The sequence below is a fragment of the Camponotus vicinus genome, unplaced genomic scaffold (assembly GCF_025532165.1).
Source record: "Camponotus vicinus isolate PSW18456_S1 unplaced genomic scaffold, iyCamVici1.0 SCAF_11, whole genome shotgun sequence".
NCBI classification, from domain to species: domain Eukaryota; kingdom Metazoa; phylum Arthropoda; class Insecta; order Hymenoptera; family Formicidae; genus Camponotus; species Camponotus vicinus.
The window spans coordinates 16762261-16786452 of NW_028141947.1; the positions used below are offsets into that span (position 1 = coordinate 16762261).

The 24192-nt window shown below is 33.2% G+C and overlaps 5 protein-coding genes across 12 annotated transcripts; 2 read left to right on the plus strand and 3 right to left on the minus strand.

The window, feature by feature from the left end:
- Positions 1–583: 583 nt before the first annotated feature.
- On the minus strand, positions 584–1897 carry Mrpl18 (mitochondrial ribosomal protein L18). Its single transcript, XM_083082123.1, has 3 exons — positions 1551–1897; positions 1147–1260; positions 584–1050 (listed from the first exon to the last, which is right to left on the minus strand). The coding sequence occupies exons 1-3, from the start codon at positions 1748–1750 to the stop codon at positions 816–818; spliced, it is 549 nt and encodes a 182-aa protein (XP_082938249.1). The 5' UTR covers positions 1751–1897; the 3' UTR covers positions 584–815.
- Positions 1898–2323: 426 nt separating this feature from the next.
- Positions 2324–5215, plus strand: LOC145961196 (PHD finger protein 12). 2 transcript variants are annotated; one of them, XM_083081153.1, is made up of 5 exons: positions 2324–2735; positions 2893–3092; positions 3225–3499; positions 3617–4632; positions 4791–4980. In XM_083081153.1, exons 1-5 carry the CDS (start codon positions 2688–2690, stop codon positions 4830–4832), a joined length of 1581 nt encoding a protein of 526 aa, XP_082937279.1. In that variant the 5' UTR covers positions 2324–2687; the 3' UTR covers positions 4833–4980. The 2 variants fall into 2 exon arrangements, with proteins under 2 accessions (XP_082937279.1, XP_082937278.1); XM_083081152.1 differs by having other exon boundaries at positions 2325–2735; positions 4759–5215.
- On the minus strand, positions 5214–6668 carry LOC145961198 (GPN-loop GTPase 3). 3 transcript variants are annotated; one of them, XM_083081159.1, is made up of 4 exons: positions 6551–6668; positions 6289–6376; positions 5997–6190; positions 5214–5908 (listed from the first exon to the last, which is right to left on the minus strand). In XM_083081159.1, the coding sequence occupies exons 2-4, from the start codon at positions 6331–6333 to the stop codon at positions 5323–5325; spliced, it is 825 nt and encodes a 274-aa protein (XP_082937285.1). In that variant the 5' UTR covers positions 6334–6376; positions 6551–6668; the 3' UTR covers positions 5214–5322. The 3 variants fall into 3 exon arrangements, with proteins under 3 accessions (XP_082937285.1, XP_082937286.1, XP_082937284.1); XM_083081160.1 differs by having other exon boundaries at positions 6446–6554; XM_083081158.1 differs by lacking the exon at positions 6551–6668 and having other exon boundaries at positions 6289–6544.
- Positions 6669–7154: 486 nt separating this feature from the next.
- On the minus strand, positions 7155–13272 carry LOC145961197 (uncharacterized). 4 transcript variants are annotated; one of them, XM_083081155.1, is made up of 7 exons: positions 13046–13272; positions 12130–12395; positions 8925–9094; positions 8360–8580; positions 8182–8285; positions 7720–8057; positions 7155–7618 (listed from the first exon to the last, which is right to left on the minus strand). In XM_083081155.1, the coding sequence occupies exons 4-7, from the start codon at positions 8537–8539 to the stop codon at positions 7194–7196; spliced, it is 1047 nt and encodes a 348-aa protein (XP_082937281.1). In that variant the 5' UTR covers positions 8540–8580; positions 8925–9094; positions 12130–12395; positions 13046–13272; the 3' UTR covers positions 7155–7193. The 4 variants fall into 4 exon arrangements, with proteins under 4 accessions (XP_082937281.1, XP_082937280.1, XP_082937283.1 ...); XM_083081154.1 differs by lacking the exons at positions 12130–12395; positions 13046–13272 and adding an exon at positions 10024–10303; XM_083081157.1 differs by lacking the exons at positions 8925–9094; positions 12130–12395; positions 13046–13272 and adding an exon at positions 8829–8924.
- Positions 11180–19565, plus strand: LOC145961195 (uncharacterized). Of its 2 annotated transcripts, XM_083081151.1 has the most exons (8): positions 11180–11485; positions 12160–12250; positions 13980–14183; positions 14262–14403; positions 14795–14994; positions 15387–15539; positions 16313–17651; positions 19425–19565. In XM_083081151.1, exons 1-7 carry the CDS (start codon positions 11452–11454, stop codon positions 17637–17639), a joined length of 2151 nt encoding a protein of 716 aa, XP_082937277.1. In that variant the 5' UTR covers positions 11180–11451; the 3' UTR covers positions 17640–17651; positions 19425–19565. The 2 variants fall into 2 exon arrangements, with proteins under 2 accessions (XP_082937277.1, XP_082937276.1); XM_083081150.1 differs by having other exon boundaries at positions 11181–11485; positions 16313–19565.
- The last annotated feature ends 4627 nt before the right edge of the window (positions 19566–24192 follow it).

The window sequence follows — 24192 nt, forward strand, 5'->3', positions numbered from 1 at the left end:
AAAAATGTATCAAACAAAAGTTGTAGGATTTTAAAAGTTCCATTGAATGGTCATATCAGTTTTACCTTGAGTGGAGGGGTCAAGGTCATATGGAGTTCAATTTTGTTTTCTTAAATGAAACTCCCAGTAAAACTGATACAACCATTCAATAGAACTTTTAAAATCCTACAACTTTTTTCTGAAATATTTTTTCCTAAAATGCTTTCCTGAAGAGATATTCTAATAGAAACTTCAAAATGGGACACCCTGTATATATATTATATAATAATGCACAAACTATGTATTTGCATGTGTATATAATCATTATAAATTAATATTTATCAATTATAACTAATATTTATCGATATTTATATTGTCTTTTGATAAATTTATTAAATTCTCAGAATTATTTCTGTATCAATCTGTATATGTACATGTATCTAACTTAAATTTTCTATTGTGTATAGTCACTATGATAAGTAAATGTAATAACATTCCATTTATATTATAAATCTTATCATTATGTATGATGGAGAGTGTACTTGCCTTGGATAATGACATGATATTTACAAGTTAAATAGCATTATATCTCTAGTAGCTAGGCTTTTTTTTAACAGTGATATAATTATTTATTTATGTCTCTTATAATGAAATATTGTAGTGTACAAAACTTGCCATTTCTTGCAGAGGTTTAGATACTACAATATAATATACACACATATCAAGTTTAATTTTATTATACCTCTCACAAGAAGCACTGTTAAGGATATACTGCACCACTTGTATAGTAAACTCCTTATATTTATTTACATTATTGTGTGAAAAAGGATAATACATTATTCATGGATCTCCCATGGCTTCTCTGGTCGATTTATGCTCCAAAACTTTGGATATTTATATACTACTGGTTCAGTCAGATCAATTTTAGCCTTCTCCAATTCACTAATGAATAATTTACATTTTTCTCCAACTTTTAGTTTAGAGTCAACTTCCATTTCACAAATCCCAGCCTCCAAACAACGCTGAGCTAATACACGTCCCACATTAATATAAGCTGAACAATCGACACTCCTGAGAACATTCATAAGTCACTTATTATTATAATTTATTGGCGTAACTGACTGAGAAAAAACAACAGATGATCTAGATTCAAGCAAATCTTTGTACCGATATAACTGCTTCTTTAATGCCCATTCTATGCTGGAGGCTGTAATGACTGGTCCATTTTCAAAGTGGCGGACTTCCGCAATAATGTAACGAGATTTCTTAGTCAGATACACTCTATAAATCGAATGAGATAAATAATTAGAATTATTATCATATTAGTCTAAGTATATACTTGAAATAAAACTTGGGATAGCTCTGATGATTACACACTGATACTTGGGATACTCTGATGATTATGCTATCCATATAACATAACATACAAATAAACTATGTATTTGCACGTGTACATAATCACTACAAATTAATATTTATCAATATTTACATTCGGTCTTTTGATAAATCAATTAAATTCTCAGAATTGTTTCTGTATCAATCTGGCAGGAGAATCGAGATGTTTGTCTTACTTGTGCCAAAACATGCACCCGGGTTTCTCGAGATGATATCCCTGGGGTTTCCTCGCTATTCTCAGTCGTTCTAAATTTCGCGGATTTCGATTCACAACCTTGTGGCATCTCTCGATCGATTCCGCATTATTGCGTTTCTCTACGCGTGATTCCACGCAAAACGCGCGTGCGATACCGACACGTATGTTCGCCGAGTACATTGTCCCTCGTACAGATGGGCGATGAAAAAAATAATTATTATATTCGCGTTTTATAATTTTTTAAAATTTTAGTTGTTTTCGTCGCTGCATAAATAGGTTTGTCAAACGCGATACGCTCAATTACAAGGGGTCTGTTCTTTTCAGCTGCACTGCTGCACTAGTACAATTAGTTAGAGTGAAAGAAAGTATGTTTGTCTCTTTCTAACTTATTGCACTAGTGCAGCAGTGCAGCTGAAAAGAACAGACCCAAGACCAGCTGCAGCAGTGCCAAATTACCGACTGGCTGGTGTAAGACATGATTGGCTCCTACTTTCAGATCCGACCAATCAGTGTCGGGTTACATCGGAAAATTTAGTAGCGTTTTCGACTTGTCGGGTTCAATCGTTCCAGGGTAGTTTACTAGACGTTATTGACCAATCACAGCCATTCTTTTGAAGAATGTAACCATATATTCTTCAGAAAAATGACTGTGATTGGTCAATAACGTCTAGTAAACTATCCCGGAGCGATTGAACCCAACAAGTCGAAAACGCTATAGTAATGTTGCCCAACTGTTGAGTCTGCTGAATGCGGTCAATGCGCGCATTGGTTAAATCGGGACGATTTTCTATGCAGTTTACGCGCTTCATGCGTAACCTAACTCGGAACGCACTCATAAATGCAATGTTTGTAACAAAAAAAAATAGATAAATAATTTTAGACATGGATCTTTTGACTTTTGACCAACAATTATGATACAAAAATATCTTTGCAAATATAAAATCGAACCATCTAAGAGGTCACTATAAACGTTATATATATTATGTACATATAATGCTTGCTAAATATACGAGTTGAATGATGTTGAACGAGTAGAATGAGAGAGAGTAGCTACTTTAATTGGTGGGAGACGAGGAGATAATTCCTTGATTATTTGTAAAATACTAGCACATTCCAAATGAGTACCGTCGAGTATGGTTTCCCGACGATTGGCGGATTAATGCCGGTAAGCAAAATAAATGAATCTCTGTTAATATGATGTAGAGCTTTCTTCAGTAAAAGATAGAGAAAAAATCTGCACAGTTTAATTCTGCAATCTCTTCAGGCCCTGTTCCTGAAAGATCATTCTAAACTTCTTCTGAATTTAATTATCTTTCCACTAGCAAATACAAGCTCTCATAGCACCACCGGTATCTGAAGATTCCAAGGCAGCTAAAACAAAAAAGGAAAAGGAAGAGAAGAAGCATCCGTATTTTAAGAGACGTGGTCGTGGTCACAATCGTGATTTCTGTGATGCTTGTAGAGATGGCGGAGAGCTTATATGTTGCGATAAGTGTCCAGCTTCCTATCATTTACAATGCCAGTAAGTGCGATTATGGTGCGACTATACTTGGTACAACTATACTTGACTATTTCAGTTAATTTAGTAACATTTGTTATAAAGTATTGCATCTTTTTATAAAAAAAACAAAGTTTTATAAAACTTATCTTTCAGCTATCCTGCAGTGGATCCTACAGATATTCCTAATGGAGAATGGTTGTGTTATGCTTGCCGTTGTGCTTCTAAAAGAGAACTTTTGGATAGCAAAGGAAATGAAAAAAAGAAAAAATCTGCACTGGAAGTATTAGCATTGGCGGCTTCTCTAGTAAATCCGAGAGAATTTGAGTTACCCAAAGAATTACAATTGCCTATAATGTTCCCTGGAAGCAATAAAGTGGATTATGTATCTGGCAGGAGAGGTAAACAGTTTAGTTCGTCGTACAATAATGGTAAGGATATTACGACATATTATTTTTTCTCTTCTGTAACAAAAACATTTATATCTTGAAATATTACTTATTGTTATAATTGCTTTAAGTTAATTAATATATAATATTCTTTTTCAGTTGGAAAGAGTCACTGCTTGGACAGCAACTTAATGGTTCCACTGCCAGCTCGTTTATGTTTTGAATGTGGACGTAGTTGCAGGAAAGCTCCACTAATCGCATGTGACTATTGTCCACTATATTTCCATCAGGATTGCTTAGATCCTCCGCTGACTGCCTTGCCTATTGGTAGATGGATGTGTCCCAATCATCCAAATCACTTCATAGATCAACATCTGTTAACTTCTTGCAGAGTGACAGAACGTATAAAACTCTGGGATAAATATGCTAATCAACCAATAGATCAGCACGCAGTAAAACTGGACTTTCTACGTAAAGCGCGCACTGCCAATCCGTTATTTCGTACAAAAGTGAGATTAGAAGGTCGTCCACGAATAAAAGTTCCTTGCAGTGTAAAGTTCCATTATGAGAATCCACCACAATTAGATCCTGTACAGTTTTCTCAAGATTGTCTGATATTGCCTGTAAAAAACACTATAGACAAAGATGAACAACATAGAAACTCTGAAAAAGCAGAAAATAGCAATGATAATTGTATAGAAAATGAAAAAATTGAAACCATCAAAGTGAAAGAAGAGAAAGAGGGACACGATGCAATCTCGGATGAGAGATGTGATCAACAGGAAGTGTCAGATGCAAATGAACATACAAATGTAGTGGATAGCAAGACTGTAACAGATAGTTCTAAGGAATATAATCTTGAGTTTCATGCAAGATATTGTGGTTATAACATTAAAGAAGGTATCCAGTTATTAGAAAGACCAGTGTTGGAGGCATTAGCACAACAGAGATTAGAGCAGATATTAAATCCAGATGGGGAGAGTTATGAAACAATAAATTGTCATAGAAGAGCAAGAGCTGTATTATTTTCTTTAAGCCCTAAGTCTAATCCACCAGCTTTCATAACTCGTAAAACCTTTGTTATTGGCAATGGCCCCAACTGTGACTTAGTTTTATCCAATTATGGTAATTGTGGATTTACATCCTCTAAACATGCAATTATATTTTTTGATGAGGTAAGAATAAACATATATTTGTCAATATTTCAGATAAAAAAAAATTATATGGAATTTTGAAAGCAAAAAGTGAAATAAAAGATATGGTTTTCCTTTTCTTCTTCTGATTAGTTATTTTTGTTGCAGGCGACTAAACATTATGAATTACTCAATTACAGCGAATATGGAACAGTAGTGGACAATGTACTGTATTCTTGTGATTATACTCATGGTTTAGAAGACCAAGTAAAAGAGGAAAAAACTAATAAAGCTACAAGTGTCACCAAGGAAGAAGAAACTTCTGAAATAATAAAGACAATTCTACATAAGAAGGAAACAGCTTGCTTGCAAGAATATGCGCATAAAAATGATAAAATTTTGTGTAAATGCAATGTAAAACATGACGCCGATCGTTTAGAGGAGGGATGGGAGGGAAGCGCAATTATTGCGCATGGCTCTACCATTACTTTTGGTTGTCTCATGTTTGTATTCAATACATTGAATTTATATGTAGATAGGTGAAATATTTCTAAAATGTAAATATCTTCTATTGTACAATTTTATAAATCAATACAAAATAAATTATACACAAGTACACAAAGTATTATATTTGTACCATTTATTTTTAATGACCTACTAAATATATGACATATTCTAAATATGTAAAATTATGTACAGAATTTTATAAAGTATAAAGTTTTACTTATAACTTTAAGTAGATTCATCAATTTCATTATCTGGTTCATCAAAGTCTCTAACTTTTATGTCTGCATCTTCACCGTATTGTATAGTGTTATCAATTATTAATTTAATGTCTGCAATACTTTCTTCATCTTTAATATTTAATGGCAAGAATCGCACTAAGCTGTAATCTGTTATAATTCTACCAATACTTTCCGTAAGACTGCGATATTTATTGTTCCATGGATCTTTTTCTGCATCTGTCAATAAACTGTATGGATCAGGTTCTATATAATCATCTAATTTTTTCTTCATACTCTTTGATAGTAAATCCATTTTACTAAGAATATTAACATGTGGAATTTCTAGATTTATCATTGCGCTAAGGGCAGCTAGAGTTCCAGATAGAAACTTTGGTGCATCAACCATAAATTGGACATCAATCAGAAATACTCCACATATATGAAAATTAAGATTTTGCAGTATGGTTATCAGCTGTCGCATCACAGTCATATGAGTATATAATTCAATTTGCCCTGGACAGTCAAATATTATGTAATCCTCATCTGTATTACCTAATTCTTCCACCAGCCAGGTTGTATTTTCAACTAAATATCTATATAAAAAAATAATTCTCTTATATAAATCTATAACTAAATAATTAAGATAATTTAATGATTTCATTCAATACAGATTTAACTTACTCCATGCAGAAAACAAGCCCACCATTGGGCCCAAAGTTCAATTCATTGTCCATAACATCATCCAACTGAATTAACTCTCTTATATCTGCTAAAGGCTTGTAATCAAAATATTCTGCTGCAGGATCTAAATTCACAACATCTATTGTTTTTTTTGAATCAATGGCATGTTGTTGCATGATTGAACAATAGGTAGACTATTAAAAATTCAATAGATATTAATAATTATTTCTCTCATTAAAATATATATATTATTCAATAAAAATTTTTTTTTTTTAGTTGATGAATTAATTACCTTGCCGGAACCGGCTGGACCCATCACTAATTGAGCGTATCTCATTTTAACGCTTTACATATAAATAATTGAAAAAAAATTCAATTTCCTGAAAAATACGTGTTCGTGTGGAAATCGTTTAGTTTATAAAACAAAAATAAAAATTATAGAAAATTACTGTTTTTCTTTCTCTCGTATAAAATATACAACTGTATTGTATGTAAATAGAATTCACATTAGATTTTACTTGTGGAGAGTGGAGATGATAAAAAAATATACTAACCAAACATCAAAAGTGCACTCTAGACTGAATAATCATATGGCGTTTTCGAATGGTCGGGTTTGATCCGATCCGGGATAGTTTACTAGACGTGTATTTTATACATCTATTGGTGTTTTCGAATGGTACTAGACACAACCATTCACAATCATTCTTCAGAAGAATGGTTGTGATTGGTCAATGACGTCTAGTATCATTTAAAAATACCAATAGATGTATAAAATACATACATAAGGTTTTCTGTAAATTCCCTAGGATTCGCTTTCGCATTACTCGATCGAGCCTACCAAAAAATCGCATTTCGATACAATACAAATCTAATAAAAAGAAAAGAGAGAGAAAACAATTACAATGTTCGAAAATCTAATTTGCTGTATATTTAACAATATTTTATCAATCTAAAATATTTTTTTTTAGTGATTTTATTGATAAATTTATTTATTTATGGTATATTTTACCACCTAAATATTTTACCTATATTATATAATTTTACATTATTACACATTATATTGAATCATGCTCACATAAATGTTAATAATCTATAAAATGTTTCTTTTTATATTTAAATAAATTGTCAGTTGTCAACAAATTATAATATGTTCAGGAATAAATGTCTATATATTTATTAGATATTTTCGATATATGCTCATTTTATGTTATCATTTGTTATCATTGTTTCTCGTTCTATCACCATCTTTTCTAAGTTGTAAGGCAAGTTTACTCCAATTAATCCAGACAGTACACTCTTCTTAGGTATACCAGCATCTTTTCTCTTCTTTCTTTCTATTTTATTTGATTTCTTCCTTTCCTTCTTGGGTTCATGATGACGTTGAATATGTTCTATCAACTTTTGTTTTGATGTAAGACCTACAGAACATATGTCACAGTAAAATTTTTCTCCAAGATGCTTGATTCTTATATGTTGCTCCAAATTGGATTTAAATAAATAAGTCTTATGACAATTGTCATATGGACATGATACAACCGATCTATTTTCAGAATGTATTCTGGAGTGTATTCTTAATCTAGATTTACTCAGAAAAACCTTATCACAATTGTTGCATTTATAATCTGAAACAAAAATCAAAATATACATCTTTTTGTATTAAAATCCATTGTGTTCTGCTAAATTATATATTTAATTTATTTCTCTGTAATATTATTTTTCATACTTGTTACATGTTTAGCTCTTCTATGTGCACACAGAAGTAGCCATTTATCAAACACCTCTGAGCATTCCGATACTGGACAGGGATAACGTTTGGGATCCTTTTCATGTTCCTTTCTATGTCGTTTAAATTTGTTGACATTTGTGAAATTTTTGCCACATTTATCACACTTATAAGTCATGGGTCCAGAATGTACAGTTTGATGTTCAGCTAACTGATGCTTCTTATTGAAACTTTCACCACATTCTTTGCAATCCATTTTTTTATCCTTGCTATGCATCTTCTTGTAATGGCGTTTCAAATTATGAGGATTACTGATTGACAATGAACATTGTGGACATCTAAGTTTAATAAAATAACATTAAGTGTGACTTTTAGGAATAAAATATAGATAAAAAAAAATTTATAAGAATAACATATATATATATATAAACTAAATTATAATGTGGATATATATGTACATACTTATATATTTTCTTTACGGCATTATGTGTTTCCAAGTGTCTTTTCAAATGACTAGAATTGGTATATGACTTTGTACACTCTGGATGATCACATTTATAAGGTCTCTATTAAATAAAATAAGCTATAAAATGTTATTATATACAAATAATTATTCCAATTTCACATTTGTAACAAATACCTCTCCAGTATGTGATCGTATGTGCCTTTGCAATCTAGAAGGTCGCAAGAATACAGCATGACATTCGGCATAAGTACATTTGTACTTCTTCTTGTCCTGTCCATTTTCAATATAAATATCATGTTTATTCTGAAGATCAGATGCTACACTATCGTTAGCCTGATCTTCCGTATAACCCATTTTAATATTATTCGTCGAGTATTAAATAGTGCTCTTCAACACTGAAATAATTTGTATGACAATTTTTTAAATTGAAAAAACTGCTTTAATAATCAAATACAACTAATTTGTCAATTTTATTATTTTTTGCATAAAATGATAGAATAATTTTAATCGTATGTATTATTTAAACTTATTCCAGCCTAAAATTACCTCGAGTAATTTATTTCTTTATATAATTCCGAAATTTTTAATTTAATATATATTTTATATGTATAACAAAAATATAATAAATAAAAATTTTTATTACGTTTCTAATTATTTATTTAATTAATAAAAGCCACTGACAAAAAAGAAAAATAAAAACGCCAACGTTACACAAACTGTCGAAAGCACGTGTTCTTACCATTGAACTTTTAGGGCCATCGCACACGAAATTGCATGTTGAGTACGCTGAATGCAGTCTGATGCAGCCAATGAAACGTACAGTACGCTCCAATGGCCGCATTCAGCTGACTCAACAGTTGGGCAACATTACTAGATTTTCTGATGTAACTCGACGCTGATTGGTCGGGCCTGAAAGGAGAAACCAATCATGTTCGATTGCTACTTAGCAGTTGAGTCCGCTGAATGCGGTCATTCTTTGCTAATGCAAGGAGCTCTGTAAAGTTAGCCGGACCACTTTTTAATTTAATGTTTGGCGATTAATCTTTTTTTTTTAATTAAAAAATTAAAATGTTGCTGTCAAGTTAATTATACATTTTTTATTTTTAATCTAAATCGATTCAATCAGGGCTTATTCGATGCAGAATCGTTTGGTGGTGATTGATGGTCTAATTAAAACATTTGGTGGTCTATATTAGTTAAAATTTAAATAAATTAGAAAAATGCTTTTTAGTCTTTTTAAATTTGTTTTAATTTTTTTTACTCTTGCAATACGTGTATATTGAAAGAAATATTAAAAAGTAATTTATTAAAAGTTATTCCGTATAATTTAGGTATTGCATTTTAAAGCAGTTTTATTTATAATCTACAATTTATATCTACAATTCGTGACAGTCAGAGTCTTATCAGATTAACATACATTTTTAAAAATATACATGCGAAGCATAAATCAATTGAGCGTGCACGAAAAATGCTTTTCTGCTTTTATATTTATCCTTGAATTTAAGATGATTACGTGAATTTAACTTGACAAATTTATTTCTTCATATTTGATAACATATATGATAATTCGACATACGATGCATCTACATTCATTTTCGTGTTAAAGCTAACTGGAATGCTACGTACGCTTGTTGGAATTCAGGTCGCTACAGAGCACGATTATAATTGGGCCAAACGTGTGTAATTTGTGTCCCATTAATGTTTTGTATCATACACATTTTCCCAGTGTTTATTAATTATTAGATATGATCGAATTGAGAAATGGAAAATTTTCTTATATGCTTTATATTATTTTAATGTCGCATCATTAAAATGATATCATTATTAAAATATCTTACGTGCATGAAGATACTCTAATGAAATTTGTGACATGGAAATAAAGATAAATTCGACACGTATTATGAATTTGAGCGTCTTGTAATTGTATTACAGCATTCGTATAGGCGGCGAATGGCTAAGACGGCAAAATGATCGCCTCCTGTGAAAGTTTGCGGATTCAAGTCCCGGTATAGCATGAAAATTTTCTGATCCTCTTCATATACAGGGTGTCCGATTCGTGAGGGACCAAACGAAAAGTGATGATAGATTGGGTCAAACTAAGAAGAAAAGTCCTCTACCATTTTGCAAAATTCGCAATAATTATTAAGAAATAAGCAAAAATGTTTCAGCGCATGAGAAGCGATCTGTCTACCGCTTCTTATACTCTGAGACATTTTTGCCTATAACTTAATAATTATTGCAAATTTTGCAATATGGTAGAGAACTTTTCTTTTCAGTTTGACCCAATCTATCACCACTTTTCGTTTGATCACTTAATAATCACACACTACAAGCGGTTTACCGCTTCTCATGTACCGAGACATTTTTGCTTATTACTTAATAATTATTGCGAATTTTGCAAAATGGTAGAGGACTTTTCTTCTTAGTTTGACCCAATCTATCATCACTTTTCGTTTGGTCCCTCACGAATCGGACACCCTGTATATGAATAGATATCGCGTGAATTTGAAAATTATGGACATGATGCATACATATGGAGATACATATAGCGATTTCTTCACACGTATGGTTGCTACACATACATTTGATGATGTGTACACATGCTCCAGCCGTTTTCATGCTACAAATTTAACATATTTTTGTATGTACATGTGGCACAATGAGCGCTATATGATTAAAATTAATCATTCTTACGTCATGTCCATAGTTTTTATATTCACACCATATCTATTCATACATGAAGAGCATCACAGAAAATTTTTATGCTGCACTGAGATTTGAATTCGGGAGTTTTCACGTGGCAGGCAATCACTTTGCTGTCTCAGCCACTCGTCGCTCCTATACTAATGTTATAATACAAGACGCTTATGTATTAAATAAATTTCTAGTACAAGAAGAGAAAAAGAGAGAGAGAAAGAGAAAGAAAGAGAGAGAGAGACAAAGCCAGCTATTTTACCCCACCATCTCGAGATTGTCGGCAACCACGTGATCAACCAGGAGAACCCGCGGCGTCCGCCGAAAATCTAAATCCGTCCCAGCTCAGGGGAAGAAGAGAAGAGACACCCGTCCCTCGGCCCGTGTGATACGAAAGCCGCGCCGAGGATAGTCCATAATCGCCCGTGATTCGAGGTAGATCGACGTAGAACGAGTGCGAGATCCGAAAATTCCCTTCGCGATCCTCGCTCGCGAAGGAGATCATCTCGCTTCTTCCTTTCGCTCCCCGGGAAGGCGGCGGCGACGATTCGTCGCGAGATCGCTCGAGCAACATGATCCGCGTGGATGAGTCGGATCCAGTGGGAGGTAAGAGAATGAGGAAACGAGGTAGAATTTCCATCGCGAAAGGATTTCGAGGACTCGGTGTCCAAGTTTCTCGGTGTTTCTCCGAGGAATCTTTCGTCGAGGAACACGCGGGAAGCGCGTTTCGCGAAAACACGAAGAGCGCGCGCACTAGTAGAATGGCGCGAATCATTCAGCCAGCGACAATCTCGTTTACATACATGTACGTTCTATTCATCAATCATGTCGCTGTCACGGTTCATGAACCGCTGCCGGATCCAAAGTCGATACATTTAACGTTCAATTCTGGTAATATAGAGACATACATTTACGCACAAATCACAGCACCTCCATTGCCTCGGATAAACATATAGAGGCTATTTTCGCGTGTTAAAGTTTCGGATTCTTCGAAATTATAGTTTCGTTGATTTTACGAAGAATCAAAGAAGAAAGGATATCAAGACACACGTAAATACGATACTAAAAAATAAATAAATAGATAACTAATAAATAAATAGATAAGAAATGATAAAGATAATTAATAAAAAAAGGATATTAAATTATAGAACTTGAATAAAAAGTCAACGTCAAAAGTTTGGAAGAAAATAAGATCTGATATATCTAAAATTCGCGCGATTCGCTTTTTGCATTCTTCTTATTGTACGTACGATTATTGTTGCATTTACGATTATTTTCAGAGATCGAGCCCAGCTTCCCCTATCGAGATGTGACGATACGTCGAGGAGTCGAGTTCAAGGACGATTATGACATCCAGGCGGAGCTCGGGCGGTGAGTGATTAAATTCGTCGATCAACGGATGCATATAGATATCGAAACATCATGCCAACAATATGTCGATCACGCGTGATCAGCTTAAATTAATCTCTCGATCTGCTCGATGATCCATACTTGAGACTCTTGCTTCCGGAATTTTCTAAAAGTCGACAAATGATAATTATATTGATATTAATGATAATTATATTGTAGTCCATTATTCTAATTTTTAATATTTTCTGTATTTGATTGTATATATCTCTTTGATTTGGAAAAAAATCATAGAAATATAGTATAATATTCAGGATATATAAATTCGCTTTCAATCAAAATATTAATCGATGATATTTATTAATCAAGTCTGGATCACAAGTGGTGATTCAAATAAGATATTTAACACCTTATGTAATTAAAGAGCGCTCTCTCATTCAATGCTTGAATTGATGTTAATTATTGAATTGATTTAATTATTGAATTTTAATGATTTCATCAATAATAAATAATAATTGATTTAAATGATTTAATTATTGATTTAATTGATTTAATTATTGAATTGATATATTGATTGATGCTTTAATATATTCGATGATAAATGAAAATATTAAAGTCATTGGCCGGTTTTCACATAATAATAACAGAGTATAGTTACATATCAAAGTCGCTTATGCGAATCGTTATCACGTAGCACGCTCTCGTACACAACAGGTGCACGTCTGCGGAATGCGGTGCGAATTGATAAGGAATGCACGCATGGCCGATAAACACGCGTGGTTTTATTCTCGTATGAGCGATCAAGAACCTACGATGTACCTATAAATAATTCGTTTCTCTCCCGACGGTACGTATGTCAAATCAGACGTTGTGCCTGCCGCTCTTGACACCGGTGAACTCGGCTGACTTGCCGACGTTGGAATGTTATTTGACAATGAAACGGTCGTCCACGTGTGCTATGCTTCCGCAGACACAGATCTAAATAACATAAGCCATTATATTACAGAATAAATTAAAAAAAATCGAAATCGCGAAATACGTTTGATTATTAAAATCAGAGATGAGTTTTCAAGTTTTCTCCCTCTAGAATTGTTTAGAATTATTTTCGCTTCCTTTTATTTTCCAAGATATTCATATCGTTTAGCGATGGAATTAAATGTCGATTAAATTAAATGAGATTGCGAAGTATTAAAGATTTAATATAATAATAATGAAAGTTGAGGAAAGAATCTCCGGCAAAAGGTTCAACTATCCTGTCTTCGAAAAAAAGAGGTCCTCTAATCAACAACTGTTCTATTTTCAGCCAATTAATTAATTTTCTAATTAATTAATTTTCTAATTAATTAATTAAGTTTCTAAGTGTATTAATAATTAATATATAATAAGAGAATTAAATTATAAAATGCAAGAAATGCACTCGGCGAGACACTCGTTGAGTTAGATACGTACGTTAACTCAATGATTCACACACTGACTTGGCTTCGTGACAAGTATGTTGTATTATGCTATGTTAGCCAGGGACGCGGACATACAAGCGGCTTTGGCAGGTGTTTATCATTTTTTACGAGTATATAACTTCCTGCTGTTCAAGGATTCTGCGTTCTAAAAATTCTAGTACAAAAAGTTTCGAGATTCTCTCTAAAAGATAACAAATTCAAAAAAATTATAAATTTGTAATATTTACCAAAAATATAAATAAAACATTTCCAGCTGTTTTTAATTGATCTTCTTGCTTCTTTTACTCATATTTTAGGGGAAAATTCGGCATTGTTTATCGATGCAAGGAAAAATTGAGCGGCTTGATGCTCGCTGCGAAAGTGGTCAACATCATGAAGAAGGAGGACAGACGAGCGGTGCAGAGAGAGGTCGAAATCATGCGACGCCTGCAGCACCCGCGATTGATTCAGCTGTACGACGCCATTGATACGGGGAAACAGATATATGTTATTCTAGAATTGTACGTTTCTTGTGCGTAAGAATTATGAAAGAGAGACGCGTAATTTCTGCAGAATTCTCAAAGTTTTCATTATCTAAGGATCGACGGCGGGGAGCTCTTTGAAAGAGTGATAGATGATGATTTCGTACTCACGGAACGCAGCTGCACCATTTTTATGCGCCAAATATGCGAGGGGATGGAATTTATGCACAGTCAGAAAATGTTGCATCTTGATTTGAAAGTAAGTCATTATATTGTATGACGATATTTCTCAACTGTATATAAAGATTTCTATTTGACAGTTATATTTTTGGTAAAAATATCTCTATTTCTTTTGCGTATTATTATAATTATTTATTATATGTTATCAATTTAAATTTATTAAGGAATCTTTCTTTTCGTTACAATTATTTATTATAATTATTATAATTATTTATTATAATTATTATAATTATTTATTATAATTATTATAATAAATATTATAATAATTATTATAATTATTTATTATAATTATTATAATTATTTATTACAATTATTATAATTATTTATTATATGTTATCAATTTAAAATTAAGGAATCTTTCTTTTCGTTACAATTAATCATTGTTTAAAATTTACTTTTGTTATATATAGCCTGAGAATATCCTGTGTCTGACGAAGGAAGGCAATAGAATTAAAATCATAGATTTCGGTTTAGCGAGGGAATACGATCCGAATAAAAAGTTGCAAGTGTTATTCGGTACACCGGAATTTGTTGCTCCGGAAGTCGTAAATTTTGATCACATTGGATTCGGTACGGACATATGGAGTATAGGTGTTATTTGTTACGTCTTGTAAGTATAAGTCATGTCTATAGTTACATAAAAGTTGCTTCTCATCGTGCGATAAATGCTTAAATTTCTATTATCCAAGGATCGATAGTAGCAACAAGCTTTGGAAATATAGAAATTAAATCATAATAATAAATAGAATTAAATACAGAAATTAAATAATAATAATAATAAATAAAAAATTAAATACAGAAATTAAATAATAATAATAATAAATAGGATTAAATACAGAAATTAAATAATAATAATAATAAATAGAATTAAATATAGAAATTAAATAATAATAATAATAAATAGAATTAAATACAGAAATTAAATAATAATTAAATCATAGAATAATAGAAATGAAATAATAATAATAAATAGAATTAAATACAGAATTGTTTATATTGTAGATTGTCCGGTCTATCGCCGTTTATGGGCGATACAGATATAGAAACAATGGCCAACGTCACTATCGCAAAATATGACTTTGATCATGAAGCCTTTGCCGAGATTTCTGAGGACGCGAAAGATTTCATTAGATGCGTTCTGGTGAAAGACAAGGAGTAAGTATGTTTTCGCGATGCAAAAAATTAATACTACTCCTCTGTAATTTTTTATAAATATTTTTTTCTTATCCCCATGCCTTCTTTTTTCCTTTTCCATCTCATGTATCTGTCGCTATTGTTGTGCAAAATCTCCTCACGCTATGCTAATTGCCCTTTTTCATTCGTTGTGAGGGTGTGTGTATGGTTATAAGCAATCTGTATTTATCATGGCTAATCCTGACTCTCATTATTATCTTATTTCGAGCTACTTTTCGAGCAATACATATATTAATATCGGTAAATGACTTTACCGGTCGCTAAAGAAAAAATAGAAAAGTGATTCTATCTTATAATTCAACGTATGAAATACGATCGCATCCCTAATAACTCTAAGCAAAAAGTATATTGCTCCGGATGCCACTATATAGCAGTTATTATTTCACTACCTTTGCATTTGACAACGACTTTATTGCCCCGAGAGCGTCCAAATGTCAAACGACGAAGTAACATCAATATATAAAATGTCGAAGTAACATCAATGTATAAAATCCCGCTTATTGATCAGTTAATTCCTCGACAATTTTGTGGAATTTTGTACACACATATACAGACACACACACATACATACACGTGATATATGAACCTGCACCTTCATTGGGCACTTTTGCACCGCATTCCTCGTTTTAACTGTTCGCTCTTGGACCGCAGAACACATGTGTCTCTAAGCGGCAAGGGAAACGCGCTATCAAGCCTAGAGCACCTCCTCACGACGAGCCTTTCGAATCTTTCAGAAAGCGAATGACGGCGGCGCAATGTCGGGAGCATCACTGGTTGGCGAGAAAAACGAATAAGACCAGGAGCGAGAAGGAAGTCGCGGGATTGGTGGCGGCCAAACGGATGGCCTTTATTGAAAATCGTCCTATCGTAGGTATCATCCGTGACCAGAGCAGCGAGGAGCTGGACATGACCAAGGACAATCTCAGGCTGTTCGTCGAACGCTGGCGAGAACATCCGGACAGCCCGTATACGATCGATTCGTATCACTCGTTACCGAGAAATTCGCGATCTCATGATCACGATGAATCGGTGTCTCTACGAGGTCACAGTCCTTCTCCCTGCGACAGTCTTCGCAGCAGCAGCACCCAATCGGAAAAGGTGATGGATCCCGTCAGAGATAATTATCCCACTCATCTATTGTCCGTGCCGAGTTTCAGCTTGACGTTGGAAAGAAGAGCTTCCGAAGGTACAGCGGCGCGAAATCGTCGCGATGCGGCCAGCCAGATTGCTCTGGCCGAGGAGATCATAAAGCTGTCCAAACACTTGCGTTCGATCGCCATGGGTTCGCCCGAGGACGAGGATGAGGATGATAACGAACGTGTGACGGAGGTGCAGCGTCCCAGCAAGAGGCCCGATATCGGGAACAATCGTAATACGTATTCCAAGAGCAACGTAACGGTGACCGTGTCTGACAACGATAAAGAGACCAATGAGATCACGGAGAAATTATCCAGCATCACTCGACAACGAAAGCTCAACGGGACGACCTTTCACAGTAGTCGTAGCTTCGATAGACACGACGTCGACACGAATCCTGAAAATGTCTTTGTAGCTCTGAGAAGAACGAGCATCAGCGATGGCGAGACGTCCGAGAGACATAGACAAGATCGAAAATATTCCTTTGAGCGAACGACGATCGAGGAGAAGTTGAATAGGAAAACGGTTGGCAAGAAAACATCCTTTCAGGCGTCTTCCGTCAAGAATGACAAGGAGATGGACTTGACACCTCCCTGGCGACGACCACGTGTGAAGCGACCTTTGGGCGAGACCAGCAGGGACGTGCCAAGGATATCGAGTTTGCGGGACCTACATAAGAATCTCAACCTCAACGAGCCTGGGAGCACCAAGGATTTACTATTACAGCTGTTGGAGGAATGGGAGGATGTCACCGCCATATCTTGCAGTGGCAGCGCCGGCAGGAAGTCCGTGAGCTTGGATTGCATGGCCAGCACGATCGCCAGGAAGACGATGAATTCGCTGGCCGAGTACTTCCAGTCGAAGCAGCAGAAAGAGAAATCTCCCGATGTCGCGTCGTCTATGTCGTCATCGATATTTCGTTGAGCGTTGTACCTGGTACGAGTTTCGAGTTATAGATATCGCACAATTTTCTCTTCTCTTTGATCGTAAATCTTGTTTGCTTGGTTTCTTGGAGCTGTTGAAACAGTTTGGCACTCGAGATGAAACATATATATGATGTCTGGGGCAATAATATAACTGAAGGTGAACGAATCTCAAAGAATTCGATGAGGAATTCATTTTCTGAAATTTAGAATTAATTTTGCAATTGTTGAATTTCTTTCTGTATCTTTCTATGTATCTCAATTTCAAATAATAATTGCGGAGCTTTACATAAGTAAACTTTATATTGCAACTAGACGAAGATACAATATCGAGCAATTTAATAAATATTTTATTTAAAAAGATTAGACATTTTATTAATTTTATTAATTTTAAAAGATTAGATATTTTATTTAATTTTACAAAAATCTCTTCTTTTTAATTCATTATAATTCATTTATCTTTTAAAAATATCATGTAATAACTTTGACAGCATGTTTTGTTAATTTTTGTTTAAATAAATAAATTTAGAAGATTTCTGGTACGCGTATATATGTATGAATATGCGTAGGTCTATGCGTGTGTGTATGTGCATATTTCACTGATGTAATGTATTGAATTATGATGTCTGACGCAAAAAATCTAACACGAGTAGTCAAATACGAGGCGAACCAGCTTTATTTCGTAAGAACAAAATTTATGGTTTCTGATGTCATAATTCAATACGTTTGCAGCGAGCAAAGCTTTACAAGATTGTGAAGAAAACAGAGAAAGAGAGAAAATATTTTTTAAATGTCATATTAAAATCATTAAAAATAATGATGTGCGAATAATATAAAGCAGGATAAATTTAATACACCCTGCTCAATCCTAAGTTTATCGATCATAATTTAAATCTATTGGGTTCGCATCTATTTCTTATAAATTTATTTACGCGATCGAGAAATGAAATAAACTCTTACAATTTTGTAACATTTGAAATATCATGAAATTTTAATATGCGTATAAAACTTTGTGAAATATAGACTGCACTCTTTTTTTTTCATTAAATATTCGAGTACGCTTTCAGAAATAGATACTTAATGGATTCACATGTTAAACGGAGAGTTAAATATGACTAACAGAGAGAGGCAATCGATATCAATGCACTATTAAATTAAACAACATTGAAAAGTTCATATAAATCGTTGATAAAATCTATTTGTAGTCGGAATTTCTAAAAAAAAATACAAGAGTTTCTATATTTTTCTTATGCGCCATCGGCACACCCTTAAATCGATATTTTTGTACTCATCGATATAAGTTGTTTATACTTTTCTTCCAAATGCTTACAAAACGATTTAATTTCTTGCAAACTAATATTCTATCGTAATGCTTTTAACAACATAAAAATAGCGTAACAGCTTCTCTTAGTGATTCTTTATTTTAATTTTAACATTCTGTTGTAGACAAAAAATTGTCAAGTATTTAAGTGCGAGATTCTTATTTTTAACATATTATTATTATAAATAACATTCGAATATGTGCATATTAAAATAACATTAATTAATAACGAGAATTACATATATATTTAAAGTAGAGTAAGTTTAGATATTTTTTACCAAGCATGACGTACTAAATTCGCATTAGAGTTAAAGTAATATATATCTGTGCACTTATTTCTTATGTCAATCTGTTGTGTTAATATACATCATAGAAGAATTATTGATTTTCATCTGCATACTTTATTTGCGATTCCCAATGTAATGAATATGAATCGAGAAATTGACTAGCTTTCTTAAACCGTAGGGACAGACCGTCCGCGGAAAAACTTCTAGAGCATCGTTGGCTGGAAGCCGCTCTGGAGAATCCGATTCAGAAGCATCGATTGAAGCGATATGTCATTAAGAAGCGGTGGGTTAAGGCTGTTAATACTATTTTGGCATTAAAACGGATGGGCGCGCGTCTAGACTTAGACCTGATTTAGCATCGGTAACAATTGATCATCGAGACTTGAGAATATGTCGATATGATATATTTCTACTTTGTTATTTCGTGAATAATGTTTTTCTTCAACGTATATGTCACATCTCGGATTTTAAAAGAATCGATAACACGGCTAAAAAAAATGAGTGACATGTTTATTCCATAGAAACAATGATAGATGTGTGTATGTATGTGTGCGTTTATGTATGCGCGCGTGATTCCGGAGTAATGTCACTTTATATTTGAAAAGCGAGAATGACATTACGTATCCTGCATTACGCGCAAAATAATGCATTCGATGATTCTATTAAATGAAAATATATCTAAGTATTCCACATGCGTAGTTAATTAATTCGTTAGCGAGACAAATTGCAATCTTGAATTTTTCTGCGATTGCTTTACTAACGTAATTTATTTTTGGATTTATTGAAAGAAACTACACAATAATATTATATTATAATATATATATTTTACATGCATATTATATGTATCTTTTGGAATTTATATATTGTATATTCAATGTTATTTAATAATAAATAAAAAATATATAAATTTAAAAAAATTCGTATTACTATAAAAATTATTGTTAACAACTTAATTTTCATCCTCAAATAAATAAAATACCTATAAAAAAAAAACACTTAAAAAAATATTGACCTAAAAATTTTTAATATTAATAATATAATTATTGAAATATTTATTAATCTGTTTTCTCTAATATTATTTAACCCTACATTTCCTGACTCTCTAAAAGATACATAATATATTAATCACCTAAATTAATCACCTAATAGCTCTAACAATCCTCTACTTCTTGAAAGGAAAATTAAAAAAAATCTTAATGATCATCTAACAGCTCTAACAATCCTACTTCTCGATTAAGTGAAATTATTCGAGGAGAGCCTATTTCTAATCACGTATATTTTAATTATGTGCCCTAATTACATTCCCTAATCGCGTGAATAAATGTCCGACATTATGTACTATTGTACGTAAAACTTTTCTTCAGGCCAGTTGAACTTACTTTTCGTTGATCCTGGCCACTTTCTCCTGGCAACTTTCTCGTTCGATCTCTAATCAGAGATCGAAAAAAGAGATAAACACTCCTTTTTTTGCCGACTAATTATCGGCAAATGAGCGTAAATATTTCACGCTCATCGTAACGATCGCTCGATTTTACAATCGTTCGTTAAATATTTGAATATAACTTTATTTTAACTAAAATAAAGCCAAATTACTACAAATTTCTATATATTATATTTTGGAATAAAATATAAAATTAATATGTGTATGATACTTATCATATTACAAATTATTTAATTAATTAATCATTTGGCTTTATATTAAGTTAAAGTAAAGTTTAAAAACAATATCTACAAACAAATTCTACGATGGATGAGCTATAAGAAATTAGAATAAAATAAGTGCGCGTTATAAGAATAAAGTAGTATCAAAAATTGATAAAATCAATAAAATTATTAATGCGTGTTTTTTATTTAATAAATTAGACAAAATCTTTACAAAAAAAATTCTTTCCTTGATTCTTTTTTTTAAATTAATACTTCGATATCATTTCGCAATAGATGCAAAGCATTTCAAAGGAAGTTATTAAGAGTTATTTAATTTAATCTATCCTAGCTCATCCATTTTAAGGCAACGGATTTATCTACAATCTACAATCTACATCTACATCTACGATCTCTACGAATCCGTTACCTTAAAGTTAAATAAAAGTTTTTTCTCACTCACCGGCACTGATGCGCAGCAGCGGAGTTGTAGTTATCGAAGCTACGTTGTCTGTAACATACAAATATAAAATTCATTTATATTAATGCTCACAAAATGCAATCAATATTCCAAAAAATGTTTATCGCGCAGAATTTTATATCCGATGTGTAAAATAATAAGCAGAGATAAACGCGTGTGGAAAAATTTTATAGATTTTTGATTGTTTTTAAGAAAATTTTTTAAAAAGTTTTATATGACTTTTATAAAAATCTTTCTCTCTAATTTTCTCTTTAATTCATTTAAAATAATAAGATCGAATTAATATGCGTACGATTTATAACAATTGATATATAAATAATAAATATTCACCATCAGGTTGCTCCGCCGATGCAAGAGCCTCTCCCAGGCCTCCTCCTCCTCTCATGTTGTTGACGCGCGATACTTTTAACAGCACTCACGAGCGATATTTTTATATCGCTATTTTCGTTATTTTACGCGCGATACTGAACGGCACTCCCGCACTATTTCGGTACGATTAAAAATTTGGTCGCGCGATGTATATATTTAATATATATATACTTTCAACGACACTCCCGGTTTCGGTACGAGCGAAAATCCCATTTCATTTACGAGAATCAACTTCGAGTCAACGGGTCGGGAATGCAACGATACAACGAGGAAAGATTAGGCCCGAACCGGAAAGAAGACGAAATGATTGACGGAATAGAGGAAAATGAAGTTCACCAGCTCTTTTTCGCGCATAATTATCCTATCTCGTATCGAACCTGGACCCGCTAAGCACGATTTCAGGTGCTTCGCCCGGAACACGAAGTTTCCCGCGATTGCAGGACATGGCTACACCAGGCTGGTAGACGGCAAAAGAAGAGGATACCCACATTTTTTAAATGCTAACATTCAGCAATTTAGAAAATGGGGAAGCAACCCCTTTTACCGAGCGAAAATCGTGCCTAGGGGAATCCACCCGACTCCTCGACAGGGTTAACACACGCAGTGCGTGTGGCTGTAGACGAGCAAAGAGAAGGGACCCATTGACGACCATTCCGAGCAATCGATCGAGTTCTAACTAATTCGGGCCGAATCACTTGACGAAGCACGAAGCACGAAGCGCGAGTGTACGTTTGCATAGCAACGTGTGCAAACTCGAAACATCCCAGTTAGTTGGCATCGGAAGTAGAGACTCGTGACAATAAATGAAATTGGGATTTTATATGAAAAAGTCCAAAAGTTCCGCGAAAACGCGACGACGCGAGGATACTACAACGCGAAAACGCGATAACGAAGCGCTTGCCGTCCGCGGCACGTTGACGGCACCGACGACGCGAAAGGGTACTTGGCTTCCCCTTCAGGCTCCTTAAGATTTATCATAAATAGAAAAATTTAAGATAAACCTCATGGCACCATCCAAGTACTAAGCCCTCCCACCGCGACAAGGTGTACCCCATGGAAGGGTTATATTATATATAATTTTATATATAATATAATATTATATATATAATATAATATATAGTTTGGAATTTATTTTGTAATATAGTATATAAATTTAAATTCGCAAATGTAAACGATAAATAAAAATATAAAGGATAAGAGAAAATCTATTACATAAAGCAATATTCAAAATAATTGATTTTAAAACTAATTATTGCGCGCAATTAATTTTTACTTTTAAATAGATATATTTTAATATTATAAATTGCGTAATTACGAAATAATTTATATTTCTTATAAATATAAACTTTTAGAAATACGATAAATAAACAAATTTCTATTTTTTTATATGTGAAATATTTAAATAAATATACTAATATGGAATATTTTATAAAATATAAGAAGTATCTGAAAATATTAATAAAAAATTTTATAAATGTTTTAATTATTTTAAAATAAAATGAAATATTTTTTTATAAGTATATGTATTATATATGTTACAATTTAAAATCACTATTGAATCACTATCAAAGAAATAAAACGAAACGTGAAATATGTATATTTTGAATATATACTAATGATAAATAATTTATATATTGTTGCGTCCGCGAAACGATATATATCGAACGCGCGCGACACAATCGACATACGCTGACGCTCGCGCACTCGTAACTAATAACGCGATTTAAGGTGCACAAGAATTTTAATAAACCGCGAGTAACATGCTAGAATTCAGAATAATCGTAAAACGGATCATAAATAGACGCGCGTCCGCACAGCTTGACAGCTGGGCTCAGACTCTCTGACAGTCGTTGTTTATAACATCTTGACAACGCGCGCGGAAACGATCTTCTTCGAAAGAATTCAACGGGTGACGAATACATTCAGCGGGACGGGACGCGGGGACGCAACAATATAATAAATAATGAATGTGATAAATAATTTATATTAATGACTTACATCATATCGTATTGATCCATCCACTTCCAAAACCTCCTTTTTTCTTTTGCTTCCATTGCTCTTTTCTCGTAGCACTTTAATCCTCGTTGCACTTACACTTATTCACGAAAAGTTCCTCGTTGCACTTGCAATTGTGTTTAGAGAAAAAATTTGATAACATATGAAACGTCTCACATCACTACTTTACTGCTCAAGAACCACTGAGCGAATGATCGTAAGTCAAGAACATTACCGCGGTACTGTTTATATCGCCAGGGTCGACTATAAGTAAAGAAAGAATTTGATAATATATGAAACGTCACTACTTTATTGCTCAAGGTTACTGTGCGAATGATAATAAAGCCGTGTAACATATTAACAATAGCGCGATACTGTTTATCAAGGTCGAACACGGTGTTATTGATAATTCTCTCGTTGCCGAAATATTTTCTGTAATATAAAATATTCGCGCGAGGAA